Genomic DNA, 15617 nt, shown 5'->3' with positions numbered 1-15617 from the left:
TGCAATAAATCACAGGACGCCACTCCAAGGAATAGCAAAGAAGGACCCATCAGCCACCACCGCTCTAACCTCATTATGATCAGATTAACTTATTATCACATACATTCAGGTGCAATTAAGTATCTTGCTCACTTGAAGCTCAGGGTGAATGGGATACTGCATGTGGTAATAATAAATAGAGACGAGCGAAGAGCAGATTGGTGGATGGGAATGCAATCTGTCGTAGTGCAAAGAAAACTCAAGTAATAATAATAGAAGAGATAGAACTAAGAATTGAAAAAAGCAGGAAGGAGATGTGAAAGCAATGATAGGTTCAGAAATCAGAGACCAGTTGGAAGAAAGCTGTTCCTGAGTCTGGGGTCCTCACCACGACAGGAATTATTGATAATATTTGTATGGATATTAAATGGGAGCTTGCCATGTGCAAATGGGTTGCTGTGATTCTTGAGTTATAACAGCAACTACATTTTAAAAGTATTTCATTAGGGTGTTTAAGATGTTGAGAAAGGTGTTATATAAATGCAAGTCTTTCACTGTGTGTTCATTGTGCTTCATTCCCCACACCAAATCCTTCCACCCTTACCCTTTTGTTGACTGGCCGAGAGTCCTCTGAAACTGAGAACGTTTGTAGCCGAGGCTGGAGGTGGCCAAGACATGAGCCTGTCAGCATTGGTTGGCAAGGGCTGGAAAGATGCTGAGAAACAAAAAACGTGTACTATTAGCAATGCTCCCCTTAAATAATTTTAGAGACAAAAATAATTTTCAACATTGGCAAAGTATAGTCAAGTACATTTAAGAAAAAGAATATAAAAGGTGGTTAAAATCTGTTAATAAAGCTTCCTCATGAACAATAGCAGAGACGCTCCTTGCTATCTGTCAAAACGATGGTGAAATACTGTTCACTGTATTATAGTTCATCAAAATTGCAAAGCAGGTATGTGTTTATGTAATTTCCACAAAATTCATACCAAAATGCTGCATTTCACATTAAAACAACTTTGTCTCCCAGGAGAATGGCAATTTGCTTTATTTACATAAGCGCTATGGAGGTTATAAATTTGTACGTAAAATTTTCAACCCAAAGTACATTTCTGGCCATGTATGGAGATTTTTAAGGCTTTTTTCTCCCCATTTACAAAAAAGAGAAAATCTGCAAATGCTGGAAATCCAAGCAACACACACAAAATGCTGGAGGAACTCAGCATTGGTAAAAGAGACAGAAGGTCATGGAAGAAAGAAAAAGGGGGAAGGAGCACCAGAGAGACAGGATGGGCAGGCAAGGAGATAAGGTGACCACCCACTTTAATTACACTTCCCTTTCCCATTCCGATATGTCCATCCATGAACTTCTCTACAGTCGTGATGAGGCCACGCTTTGGTTAGAGGAACAACACCTTATATTTCGTCTGGGTAGCCTCCAGCCTGATGGCATGAACATCGACTTCTCTAACTTCCAGTAATGCCCCCCAAACACCCACCCCTCCATTTCCCATCCCCTTTTCCTTCTCTCACCTCACCTACTTGCCCTGCCCCTCATCAGCTCCCTCTGGTGCTCCTTCCCTCTTTTTCTTTCTTCCATGGCTTTCTGTCTCTTTCACCAATCAACTTCCCAGCTCTTTACTTCATCCCTCCCTGTCCAGGTTTCACCTATCACCTGGTGGTTCTCTCTCCCATCCCCCCACCTTTTAAATCCACTCCTCAGCTTTTTTTCTCCAGCCCTGCCGAAGGGTTTCCGCCCGAAACAACTGCACTTTTTTCCCACAGATGCTGCCTGGCCTGCGGAGTTCCTCTGGCACTTTGTGTTTGCTTCCTTTTCATTTCCCTTTATTAGGAATTGCACTGTAGCTTTTGTAAATTAATCAATTTATTCCATCAGAGTACACAATATTTAGATGAAAAAAATTGTAATAATTTCAATCAAATATTCTGAAATGCGAGGATAGATGGTTTAATGTTTGTTTGTTTGTTTATTGATTTAGATACAGCACTGCACAGGCCCTTCCGGCCCTTTGAGCCACGTCGCCCAGCAATCCCGAATCACAGGACAATTTACAATGACCAATTAACCTACCAACCGGAACATCTTTGGACTGTGGGAGGAAACCGGAGTACCCAGAGGAAACCACGAGGTCATGGGGAGAACGTACAAACTCCTTACAGGCAGCGGTGGGAAATAACCCAGTATCACCTGTACTGTAAAGCATTGTGCTAACCACTACGCTACCACACCAAGATTTTAAGTAATCCTCATGTATAAAGTACTTGACGATTGAAAAAGTACCTTTTAAAAACACACAATATATGGAAGCCAAGTTATTGGGTATACTTAAGGCAGAGGTTGATAGGTTCTTGATTAGTCAGGGCATTAAGGGGCATGGGGAGAAGGCAGGAGATTAGGGCTGTGAGGAAAAAATGGATCAGCCATGAAGAAATAGCAGAGTAGCCTTGATGGGCCAAATGGCCTAATTCTGCTCCTATATCTTATGGTCATATATCCACTTTCAAAGTAGGGTCCAGGTTCAAAAGTTTGCCCATCTTAAAGGTACAGTGAATTCTGGTTAATTGGGCCATTGGTTAATCGGGGCAGCTACTTATTTGGAGCAACCCCTGAAGAACAAAAACTAATCAAGAAAATAGCCAGGATTCCCTTTGTTTATTTAGGACAATGCTTAATTGGAACAGGAGATTGCTGACGAACAGATTCTAACTAGTGTCAATCCCGTGCACTTGTGCATGGCCATTAGACACAGCACCATGCTTCAAGTAAACAGTTTTTAAATACCACCTGTTTGTGTTCAAAACACAGGGATTCTTCTCATTGATAGTTGATGAGAAATAAACAGTAAGACAATTCAGAACTGTTTTGCTCACTGCAGTTTCAGGGAACGAAAAGAAAACAATTTCACTACTTCAACAAGTTAGAAATTATGGAGAATTTGAAGGTATCCACAATCATCTTGAATGTAACAACGAAAGTGAAAATTTGGAGGATGCGATCATCGACAGCTTTGTTTGAAAGCAGCCCATTACTTGTACTAGGTGTCTGCGCTGACTTTGTTCATTTACAGTCAAAAGAACAAGACATGGATGAATTCCTCATTGTTAACTCTTAGGAACTAATGCACAGTTTTATAGTACTGGCAGTGTTCTAATTTGTTCTGCATTTTATTTTATGCATAATTTGTTACTCTGTTTCTCTTTTTTAATACCCTTTTAACTATTTCCATGAAATTTTGGCTAATTAGGGCAGCCACTTAATTGGCCAAAATATACTAGTCCCTTTGTGTCTCAATTAACTGGAAACCACTATATATCCCCATGAAACACATTCATTAGTTGAACAGTAGGCAGTATTCTTTTTCAATCAAGGGATGTGGGCTTCGCAGGCTGAGCCAGTATTTAATTGTCCATCCCTAGTTGCCCTTAAGGAGGTGGTGGTAAGCTGCCTTCTTGAGAAGCTGCAGTGCTTGAGTTGAGTGTGTTGTATGCCTACAATGCAGTTTGGGAGCTCCAAGATTTTGGTAAAAACCATGAAGGAACAGCAAGATATAAATAAGTGAGATATGGTGTAGCTGGGACGACTACATCAAAACGAATGAGGGAATGTGGGTATTTAAAGGAAAACTAGCATTGATACCCAGATCAAGACCCGAAATTCAAAAACAATTCATAGGTTTCTATTAAAAAATACCACGATAGAAGGCTATTGTGCCAAACCTGCTAGATAGCAAATTTTAAGGACGATATATTGTTAGAATCAGGGAGAATTAATAACTTCTAGAACTCAAGTTCAATATAAATCATATTATTGTGCTGTTTCAATAATTACATTTATTTTATTAAAATAAAGGTAGTTATTTAGTTGAAATAACACCTTTCAGTCTCTAACACAAACAAGAGAGAAGGTACTTGAACAATTACAGTATACTTTCTTCATTATATACTGTGCGTCATGCTCCCCCTCAAGACTCATTCTTTCCAAGTTAAATCTCTCTTTAGGTTCTACTGGAAACAGTGATACACGGGAGCTACTAAGCACTCTCTGAAATCTGAGATACTCGTTATAAAGTTGCATTTAAATTCTCTTTTGAGGTTCCATATGAAAAGCATTGGACACATTGGTGGTGTTTGTGTATGAACGCACTATGCAATGATGTATGTTATGTCCCATACTTCACACAATAACATGACATAAAGTGATGGAAAGTATAATTCTTCCCTGCTCCTTGGGACCATAGATCAACATTTTTAATCAATACTTTAACAGTAAGCACATCTGTGTTATTATGCAGAAAGTCACAAGTGACAGTAGAAAAACAAATGAGAGTATAAAATGATGGTGTACTGCTGTATAAAACAGAAATACAAAAATGAAAAATTCAAGTAAAGCATTAATCTTCTGGTTTTGATATAAAGGGAACTTTTTTATTTGAATATATTATGATTTAATTGGGTTCTCTATTCAGCAATATTGTTTGCAGATTTGTGAATAAAAGTACATTTTATTGAAGAGAATAGAGTATGTAACTATAACCATTAGATAAACCATGTCTGTAGTACATATTTAAGAAACAATATGCTGTATTGGAGGCAGAACAGAAAAATGTTATTACTTTGGTTCTTGAGCTGTCTTATGAGGAAAGATTAAGCATGTTGGGCCATTACTTGTTGAAGTTTAAACAGGGAAGGTGATGTTACTGAAATATAAAAGTTTCTGATGGGTCTTGACAGGATAGTGCTCAGAAAATGCATCCCTCACAGCAGAAAGTGAAAATGGAGGACAGTGCTACAAAATAAAAAGATGACCACTGAATATAGAGACAAGGAAGAATTTCTTCATAAAGGGTTAATGAATCACTGGCATTCTGTACCCAGAGAGCTGTAGCAACTGTAAGTCTCTATCTAATTAAGACCGAGATGAAGAGATGTTTTACCCATTGGGGTGGAAAAGGGTGGTTCACAGGACAGGAAAAATCTCCTGAATAGGACAAGAGGACAAATGACTGCACCTGTTTTTCATTTTAAGTTTATATGCCTTGATGCTTTTATACAATTTGCTCCTTTTATTTTCTATTTCACTAGTGCTCTCAAAGTAAAGCTAAATGCCAATTTGACATTTTCCATACCAACAATTATGTTGTCCATGGCAGTGAACCAATTTAATTCAGAAATAAAAAATGGTTGTTCAAGTATAAATTTCATACTCGTCAAGGAGTAAACCAAGATTATTGAAAATCAATTGAGATTGAGATTGCAAGAATGAAAGCAATCTTTATATTCACCGTGATAATTTGGATTCAAACCCACCTCCCACAAGAGAAAGGCTAACATTTTGCTGTCAGGATGACCTTCTCTACACTTGCTCCATATCTTTGATAGCAGGATACGTGCATTTAATTTACCCCCAATAATAAATGAAGACCTTCTTACCATTTAGCTGTGAAGTGCCCACTGCCCAAAGATCTGGTGAGAGCATTAATGACTGTTGAATAGGATTCAGCAGGGACTGGAAATCAGCTGCAACAGAAAAAGGTATCCCTGTCTGTTACTACTTATAAGGCTTCAAAAAAAAACTCAGGTTCAATTTAAAAGAAAACATAATTCCTGAATCAGTGATGAGAAATACAATAGTTTGGGTTATAAGTATTTTAATGTTATAACTGCAATTTCTCAACAAATTTTTGCCCACTGGGATTTGCTATTTACTAGTTTTGGCACTCCAGGTGAGGGATGAAGAAACAAGATTTATTGAAGCAGTTCACTGCAGATGGAATGAAGGCAGCATTTAAAATCCATAAATTATGGACTTACAGTCTACTATCTATATCGAATACTATGACAATTGATATGATATGGAAAATGAAGCTGAAATATTGATGCTCCATGTTGCAAGTCAAGAAGTCAGTAGATACAAAACTAAGATGATACACTACCATTACACTATGAAACGTGATAATTGTTTGATTGCTTCAATCTAATGGAAGGTAAACAACTGAAGTTCTTTCATACTTTTTGGATGCTGGCAGCCTACAATCATTTCTATCGCTTTCTATTTTAGTGCCATTTGCCTGCTACTGACTGGTGCCTCTCTCACTCTTGCTCACTGCTCCGGAGGAAGGTGCCTGCATTTGATCGGTCTTGCTCTCCCTCTCGCTCATTGCTGCCGGGGTGTTGGGTTTTAGGTAAGGTTTAATTGATGTGGTTTGTGGACTGAACTCTGTAATTCATGCTATGGTTTGTTTCTTGTTGCTCCTTTTTTACTAGCTATTTTGTTTGATTTTGATTGGAGCAGAAAGGCTCCACGGCCTGCAATCAACGAGTAACAGCACTAGATTGAACTGAACTGAGCTGAAACTGAACATTCCTGGACTCTTTCGTTAACCTTGTGGTTTGACGTTTTAGATTCTGTGTTTTGCACCCCTTTGTTGCCATTTGCACGATCTGCTCTTTTTTTTTGCACATTGGAGGTTTTATGTTTTTCTTTGAACAGGTTCCATGGCTTTCTTTGCTTCATAGTTGTCTGTGGAGAGACGAATCTCAGGGTTGTATACTACATACATACTCTGATAATAAATGTACTTTGAATCATGAATCTTCTAATTCCTTGTTACATCATTAAATCTGCTCGTTACCAAGAGGTACAATAAATGGGCTATGACATAATAACTGGAAAAAAATAGGAAAACTAAAAACAAAATTAAGGAAAAGCTATAACAACCTTGCACTCAACATCAGTAAGGGCAAGGAATTGATGAAGGGTAAGTCTAGAGAACACACACTAGACCACTCAACATTTTAGGAGCAGTTTCATCCCCTCTGCCATCTGATTTCTGAATGGACAATGAACCCATGGACACTACCTCAATATTTTTTTTCCGATCTTTTTTTGCTCTCCTTTTGCACTACTTAGTTAACGTAACTTTTAAAAAAATATAATTCTTATTGTAATTTATAATTTTTCTTAATTATTATGTATTACAATGTACTGCTGTAACAACAAACCATGACATAAGCCAGTAATATTAATTCATATCATGAATAAATTCATAAGCTGTTATAAACAAATTAATAAAATCATTCACAACAATAAGGCAGAGAGATCATTAAAGTTGGATGGGTTTGTTGAACATAGATGTACTTTTGAAATAAACCAAATGGCATATCCACTACGTAAAAGACAAATACTACTCTCAGTCGTACAAACCAGTGAAACAATACACTTTTAAGAACCTGCTGAGTTCCTCCAGCACTTCGTGCGTTGCTTCACACTTTTACAAAATAGTCGGTGTGTTGCTTCACACTTTTACAAAATAGTCAGTGTGTTGCTTCACACTTTTAAGAAATAGGCGTGCACATGTTCTCACAATATTCATCCTCTTATATAATATCGTGCTCTTCGGTGTCATATATTCCATAATAGGTTTCTTACCAGTTATTAAGGAGTTTGGAATTGGACAAAAGCCCTGAGGACAGGATGACATTAGAGGTTGAGAAGTGCTGCAAGGGGTAGCAGTTGGCATCGACTGAAGGTCAACTGGAACAGGAAATATGAGTTAAATGGGAAACAGGCAAATTATTATTTTACATAAAAATACTCCAAAATAGCATAAAACACCTATTATATGCCATTACGTTGGAAAACGCTGTACTCTGCCTCCTCAGTGGGCAGGCCCAAGAACTGGCATGAACTAAAACTTCATACTTGAACTGAATGATATCATGCAAGCTTGAAAGCCCACAATACACCCATTAAGCTGGAGGAACTCAGCAGGCCGGCAGCATCTATGGAAAAAAGTACAGTCGAGGTTTTGAAATGTCGACTGTTCTTTTTTCCCATAGATGGTGCCCGGCCTAATGTGTTCCTCCAGCATTTTGTGTGTGTTGCTTGGATTTCCAGCATCTGCAGATTCTCTCTTGTTTGTGATTTGAATACACTCATTATGTTGCTAGTAAATGAAAACAGCTCCAGATATGTACTGAATATTACTGATCACAATATCACTACAGATAAAGGAAACAAATACAAGATGATTACTTAGGTTCCTTTAATATTAGAGAATGTACACAGTATACAGCCTGAAATTGGTACTCTTCACAGACATCCATGAAACAAGAGATCCCATAGACTGAATGATAGAGCATCGAAACCCTGAAACCCCCCCCCTCCCCCTACCCTAATTATGAAACTAATATCCTATCTGGGTCAGCAAACATCCTTCAGAAAAATCTAGTACCTTTACCCAGTTTGTCCTTTATCACTCAAGGCCAACATTAATTTGGCTGACTCAAAACTGCCCTATAAAATGACCTAGCAAGTCAGCATGACAAATCTAACAGGATTTTAACCACAAGGACAACAGTAATTCAATGCAATGGTTTACTTCCACGTACTCGAAGTCCAATTATTTAATAAATAACTGGTTTCAAAAAAACATTCAATTCAATCAACGTCCTGAAATTCACCATTTTAAATTATTTCTTCTCTTAAATGATACCAATGTTTTGCTTCTTCATTTTCTGTGTTTTATTCTGACCTACTCTATCTTAGCTTTCACCTGCCAGCTTATACTCCTTCCTGTCACTCCACCTTCTTATTCTTGTTTCTGCCCCCTTCCTTTATAGTCCCGATGAAGGGTCTCAGCCCAACACAACAGCTCTCATGTTAAGTATTTACATATATGAACTTTCAATATTTTAATTCTCATTTAAACCCTTGTCCAAAGAAGAATGGGGTGTGGGAGGGGAAAATCTCACTGAAACCTGTTGGATATTGAAAGGCCGAGATAGAGTGAATTCGAAGAGGATGCTTCCTGTGGTGGAGGAGTCTAGGACCAGAGGGCACAGCCTCAGAATAGAAGGACATCCCATTAGAACAGAGATGAGGAGGAATTTCTTCAGTCAAAGGGTGCTGAATCTGTGGGATGCAGTGCCACAGATAGCTGTGGAGGCCAAGTCATTGAGCATATTTAAAGCAGAGCTTGATTGGTTCTTGATTAGTAAGGGTGTCAAAGGTTAAGCAAAGAAGGTAGGAGAATGAGTTTTAGAGGGATAATAAATTGGCCATATCGGAATGGCAGAGCAGAGTTGACAGACAAAATGACCTAATTCTATTCCCATGTCTTTCTCTTTTGATTTAAACCCAGATAAGTGTGAGGTGGTTCATTTTGGCAGGCCAAATACGATGACAGAATATAGTATTAATGGTAAGACTGTTGGCAATGTGGAGGATCAGAGGGATCTTGGGGTCCGACTCCATAGGACACTCAAGGCTGCTCCGCAGGTTGACCCTGTGGTTAAGAAAGCATACGGTACATTGGCCTTCATCAATTGTGGGATTGAGTTTAGGAGCTGAGAGATAATGTTGCAGCTATATAGGGCCCTGGTCAGACCACACTTGGGAGTACCATGCTCAGTTCTGGTCGCCTCACAAGGACATAGAAACCAGAGAAAGGATGCAGAGGAGATTTACAAGGATGTTGCCTGGATTGGGGAGCATGCCTTATGAGAATAGGTTGAGTGAACTCGGCCTTTTTTTCCTTGGAGCAATGGAAGATGAGAGGTGACCTGATAGAGGTGTATAAAATGATGAGAGGCATTGATCGGGTGGATAGTCAGAGGCTTTTTCCCAGGGCTGAAATGGCTAGCATGAGAGGGCAGTTTTAAGGTGCTTGGAAGTAGGTACAGAGGAGATACCAGGAGCAAGTTTTTTTGTTTTTTTTTTTACGCGGGGAGTGGTGAGTGCATGGAATGGGCTGCCAGCGATGGCAGTGGAGGCAGATATGATAGGTTCTTTTAAGAGACTCCTGGACAGGTATATGGAGCTCAGAAAAATAGAGGGCTATGGGTAACCCTAGGTAATTTCTCAGGTAAGGACATATTCGGCACAGCTTTGTGGGCCAAAGGGCCTGTATTGTGCTGTAGGTTTTCCATGTTTCTATTCTCTGTCAATGTCGTATCCAGTTTATGATTTCCATAAACCGGCATCGTGCAAATTTTTCACAACAGCCCCATGAGTCCTAATGGAATGAAAATATGAGCCTATTGTTGCTTTTGTTATATTGTGATCATTGTTTAGTACCGATTTTTTTCTGTACTTTTGAGGGTACTAAATGGTGAAATCCCCGCTCTATAGACCACACAAAAAAAAATCATCATATGCACTTCCCATCTTACAACCATTACTGAAATCAGGTTATTATCATAATTCTCTACACTAGAGATCAACTAATTTCTCTTCTCCGCTCTTCCTCTTGTGCACAAACGGTGCAATCCTTTCTCAGAATTAGGACTGGTAGCATAGGTGCAGCCTGAGCTGATTGCTGCACTTTGATCTCTTCAATAAATGGAACAACATGACTTGGTCAACAATGGTGGTAGAGCCAGAAACTCGTGTAACTATTAAGCTTATGAAACTATTTCCAATTAGGTTTTGAATTTGACTAATTTAATCGTTAGAAATCCCAATGCGCATTAAGAGAGAGATAAATTATTAGTTACTAAACCTGCCAAGAACTACATAATAAGTATTAGCCATTTAACACTCAAGATCTTAATGGCTTAAGACAAAGCTAACACTTCCAAAATTCTTCCATTCACTTTCCAATGTCCTTTTCATTACTTTGTATCTAAATGACAACTTCAGTCCTACCCCAGGCCCCTTCATTGAATTGAAATTAAAAATGTCATCGTGCACAATTGAGACAGGATACTGGTCTGTAAACCGGCCAAAATTTAAACGTATATTCTCCATTCAATTCAATTTTGTGCACCAGTGTTGCTTGTCAATGAGATGATATTTCTGATCTGCACTGACTGCAGTTTCCTAATGATAAAGTCAAGGATCCAGTTGCAGAGGGAGATACTGAAACCCAGGTTTTAGAGCATGTTGATTAGTACTGAGGATATGATGGTGTTGAGCATGGAGCTGTAATCAATAAACAGCAGCATGACGTAGGAATTGCGATTGTCCAGATGATCCAAGGCCAAGTGGACAGTCAGAGAAATCTGCTTTAGACCTATTCAAGGTTCTTTTGAAGACCGTGACCTGGAGTTACACTCTGACTTCGGGAATGGGATCCAGTCTCGGGGCCTCACAACTGGCCGCTTTTTGATATCCCAAGGATGTGGCCTGGAAGGCGAGCGTGCCTTCAGGGTTCCGGATCTTCATGGCTCTAGAGACGTGCTGATTCTAGGCCGGTGCCCCTGACTGAAGTGTCGCGGGTGAACGCGGAACATCGGGAGCAGCGGGTTAGCTGCCGGGGGTTGTGTGTCCGGAGAGCTGCCTTTCTGGTGCCGACTCTCTGGGCACAGAGTTCGGAAAAAGTGACACAACAGACTTCTAACATCAAAAATCAGCGAGTTGTTTGTTATGCCTCCCCTCTCGCTGTGTAAAGGCCACAGCAGATTTTACTACGAAGATAAATTTGAAAAAGAAATTGCGACATTTGACACCAGTGATGAGCTGGATGTCCGACTGATCCAGCCCAGGCAGCTGTCTGTCCCAGCAACAGGGTGGAAGCTGAACTACCCGGTGCGCCACGTTACCCCAGAAACGTCAGGGACGGCACAACAGCAAGAGGCGCAACTCCTGGGTCAACACTGCCCTGATGAAGAGGTAAAGGGACACAAGAATAGAATGTCTTCAGCTATCTGTACGTCACTCGCAGGGAGGGAGTTACATTGTTTCTACGTCACAGGTAGACAGGGTGGTGAAGAAGGCTTCTGGCACACTAGGAGTTTACATTTCAGTTGTACAAGACATTGGTAAGGGTGCATCTTAAGTACAATCGATTCCAGTCCAATTAATTGGCTGCCCAATTAGCCAGTTTCATGGAAAAAAGTAAAAAAAAGACAAACTGAGTAACAAATTATGTATTTAAATAAAATGCACAACAAATTAGAACACAGTACTATAAAACTGTGTATTAGTTCCCAATAGTTATTGACGAAGGAATTCATCCAGTGTATGCAATGAACAAGTAGTAAAATGGATTCAGCAGTGGCTGGATGGGAGACGCCAGAGAGTAGTGGTGGATAACGGTTTGTCAGATTGGAGGCCGGTGACTAGTGGTGTGCCTCAGGGATCTGTACTGGGTCCAATGTTGTTTGTCATGTATATTAATGATCTGGATGATGGGGTGGTAAATTGGATTAGTAAATATGCAGATGATACTAAAATAGGTGGAGTTGTGGATAATGAAGTAGGTTTTCAAAGCTTGCAGAGAGATTTAGGCCAGTAAGAACAGTGGGCTGAAAGATGGCAGATGGAGTTTAATGCTGATAAGTGTGAGGTGCTACATTTTGGTAGGACTAATCAAAATAGGACATACATGGTAAATGGTAGGGCATTGAAGAATGCAGCAGAACAGAGGGATCTAGGAATAATGGTGCATAGTTCCCTGAAGGTGGAATCTCATGTGGATAGGGTGGTGAAGAAAGCTTTTAGTATGCTGGCCTTTATAAATCAGAGCATTGAGTATAGGAGTTGGGACATAATGTTGAAATTGTACAAGGCATTGGTAAGGCCAAATTTGGAGTATTGTGTACAGTTCTGGTCACCGAATTATAGGAAAGATGTCAACAAAATAGAGAGAGTACAGAAAAGATTTACTAGAATGTTACCTGTGTTTCATCTCATAAGTTACAGAGAAAGGTTGAACAAGTTGGGTCTTCATTCTTTGGAGCGTAGAAGGTTGAGGGGGGACTTGATAGAGGTATTTTAAGTTATGAGGGGGATAGATAGAGTTGACGTGGATAGGCTTTTTCCATTGAGAGTGGGAGAGATCCAAACAAGAGGACATGAGTTGAGAGTTAAAGGGCAAAAGTTTAGGGGTAATATGAGGGGGAACATCTTTACTCAGAGTGGTAGCTGTGTGGAACGAGCTTCCAGCAGAAGTGGTTGAGGCAGGTTCGATGTTGTCATTTAAAGTTAAATTGGACAGCTATATGGACAGGAAAGGAATGGAGGGTTATGGGCTGAGTGCAGGTCGGTGGGACTAGGTGAGAATAAGAGTTCGGCACGGACTAGAAGGGCCGAGATGGCCTGTTTCCGTGCTGTAATTGTTATATGGTTTTATATGGAAACGGGGACACCTCCCTTTCCCATATTAGGGAGAGAGAGAGAGAACTGTGGTATGTCAAATTATCAGGTGAACAACTAGTTTTTGGAATACTGCAAGTCAGTGTCTTTATTGATGCTTGAGTGCTCACTGGAGGGTGCTGATGTTTTTTGCTGGTGGGGAGTGGGGGGCATTGCCTTGTTGCCGCTTGTGCGTGGCAGGGGGAAGCTGGGGAAACTTTGGTGTTCTAGCGTTTTAACTATTGTTCATTCTTTGGGGCACTCCTCTGTTTTCGTAGTTACTTGCGAAGAAAAAGAATTTCAGGATGTATATTGTATACATTTCTTTGACATTAAATGTATCTGCTGACCTACCTATTGTGATAGGCAGATTGCAGCAGGTCCACATCCTTGAGCACACAGGAACTGATTGTGGCTACGACCAACCTCTCAAAGCACTTCATCACAGTAGATGTGACTGCAACTGGGCGAAAGTCATTGAGGCTGCTCACTTCGTTCTTCCTACACACTGGTATGATTGTTGTCCTTTTGAAGCAGATGAGAAACTCTGCTACAGCAGTGAGATTGAAAATGTCCTTGAACACTACCACCAGTTGGCCAGCAGAGATTTTCAGTGCCCTACCAGGTATACCATCCGGGCCTAACATCTTGCAAGGGTTCACCCTCATGAAAGGTATTCTGACGTGATGGAAATCACAGGGTCACCAGTTGTTGCAGGAATTCCCACAGGTGTAGTTTTATTCTCCATTTCAAAGCATGCATAAAAGGTGCTTAGCTCATCTGGGAGTGAGGCATCACAACCATTCAAGTTAGGTTTCACACTTCGTAGGAAGTAATGGCCTGTAAACCCTGCCAGAGCTGCTGTGCATCCGATTCCATCTCTAACTTCAATCAGAATTGTTTTCTTGCTCTTAAAAAAGCCTTTCGAAGGTCGAATCTGGATTCCTTGTATAGTTCTGGATCACCGGTCTTGAATGCTACAGATCTAGCCCTCAGCAGACTACGAATCTCCCGGCTCATACACGGCTTTTGTTGTGGGTACGTCCAGAATGTTCTGGAAGCCGCACACTCATCCACATAGGTCTTAATGAAGTTGGTGACAACTGTAGCATATTCATTCAGATTAGAGATGAATCCCTGAATATTGTCCAGTCCACTGACTCAAAGCAGTACTGTAGTACTCCTTTGCCTCCCTTGACCATCCCTTCTCGGTCCTCACCACTGGTGCTGTGGTCTTTAACATTTTACAGCAAAACATCTGCTTTGTTTGATCTGTTGGCACTAATTCCCAATTGATGGGATGAGTAAATGTTCACAAGAGTTTTATCCCACTACACTGACTTAATTTTTAAAGCACTTTAGAACACACCAGAATTTCCAGACAGACACCTTCAGGAATAATATGCAAGAGAAAGAGAGAGGTGGAGAGTGGCCAGTGAAGGAGTGGAGCTTTGAGGCGGAGGACGCGCTTGCTCCCAGTGAGGTAAGGCCAGGTAAGTTTCTTTAATTAATTTAATTAACTTAGGAGTAGTTAATGGAGGCAGTAGATAGGGCAGTCCAGTGCTCCGATTGTAGGATGTGGGAAGTCAGGGACAGCACAATTGTCTCTGATGGCTATACCTGCAAAAGTCCATCCACCTACAGTTCCTGTCAAACCGAGTTCAGAAACTGGAGCTGGAGATGGATGAACTTCGGATCATTCGGGAGGCAGAGGCAGTAATAGATCGAAGGTTTAGGGAGACAGTCACCCCTAAAAGTCAGGAGACAGGTAAGTGGGTGACTATCAGGAGAGGGAAGGGAAACAGACAGAAAGAGCAGAGCACCCTTGTGGCCGTTCCCATCAACAATAAGTTTACTGTTTTGGATACTGTTGGTGGGGACGACATACCAGAGACAAGTTGTAGTGGTCGTGTCTCTGACACCGAGACGGGACCCTCAGCTCAGAAAGAAAGGAGGGAAAAGAGGAGAGCAGTAGTGATAGGGGATTCAATAGTTAAGGGGACAGATAAGAGGTTCTGTGGGAGAGATCGAGATTCCCGGATGGTCTGTTGCCTCCCTGGTGCCAGGGTCCGCGATATCGTGGATCGAGTTCTCAGTATTCTCAGGAGAGAGGGTGAGCAGCCAGATGTCGTGGTCCATGTGGGGACCAATGACATAGATAAGAGTAGGAATGAGGTCCTGAAGAAGGAATATAGGGAGTTAGGAAAGAAGTTAAAAAGCAGGACCTCAAGGGTGGTAATCTTGGGATTGCTGCCTGTGCCACAAGACAGAGAGAATAGGAACAGGAAGTTATGGCAGATGAATGTGTGGCTGAAGAGTTGGTACAGGGGACAGGGGTTCAGATTTCTGTATCATCGGGATTTCTTCTGGTAAAGGTCTGACCTGTACAAAAAGGACGGGCTGCACCTGAACTGGAAAGGGACCAATATCCTGGCGGGCAGGTTTGCTAGACCAGTTGGGGAGGGTTTAAACTAGTTTGGCAGAGAGATGGGAATCAGAATGTGAGTGTAGAGATTAAGGTAGAAGGACAAGGGTATGA

At 40.8% G+C, this 15617-nt stretch overlaps 1 protein-coding gene across 4 annotated transcripts in view; it reads right to left on the bottom strand.

Moving 5' to 3' along the window:
• Positions 1 to 15617, bottom strand: part of LOC140187064 (E3 ubiquitin/ISG15 ligase TRIM25-like) — a 47225-nt gene that overhangs the window by 14832 nt on the left and 16776 nt on the right. For all 4 annotated transcript variants that reach the window (XM_072241985.1, XM_072241988.1, XM_072241987.1 and 1 more), the window contains exons 6-8: positions 7430 to 7534; positions 5431 to 5517; positions 584 to 694 (exon numbers count right to left, since the gene is read on the bottom strand). In XM_072241985.1, coding sequence (XP_072098086.1) covers positions 584 to 694; positions 5431 to 5517; positions 7430 to 7534 — 303 coding nt within the window. The remainder of the gene's footprint in view (positions 1 to 583; positions 695 to 5430; positions 5518 to 7429; positions 7535 to 15617) is intronic.

Source organism: Mobula birostris, chromosome 24 (genome assembly GCF_030028105.1).
Source record: "Mobula birostris isolate sMobBir1 chromosome 24, sMobBir1.hap1, whole genome shotgun sequence".
Lineage (NCBI taxonomy): Eukaryota > Metazoa > Chordata > Chondrichthyes > Myliobatiformes > Myliobatidae > Mobula > Mobula birostris.
The sequence above is the reverse complement of the archived record's forward strand: the minus strand, read 5'-3'. Positions and strand labels throughout refer to the sequence as shown.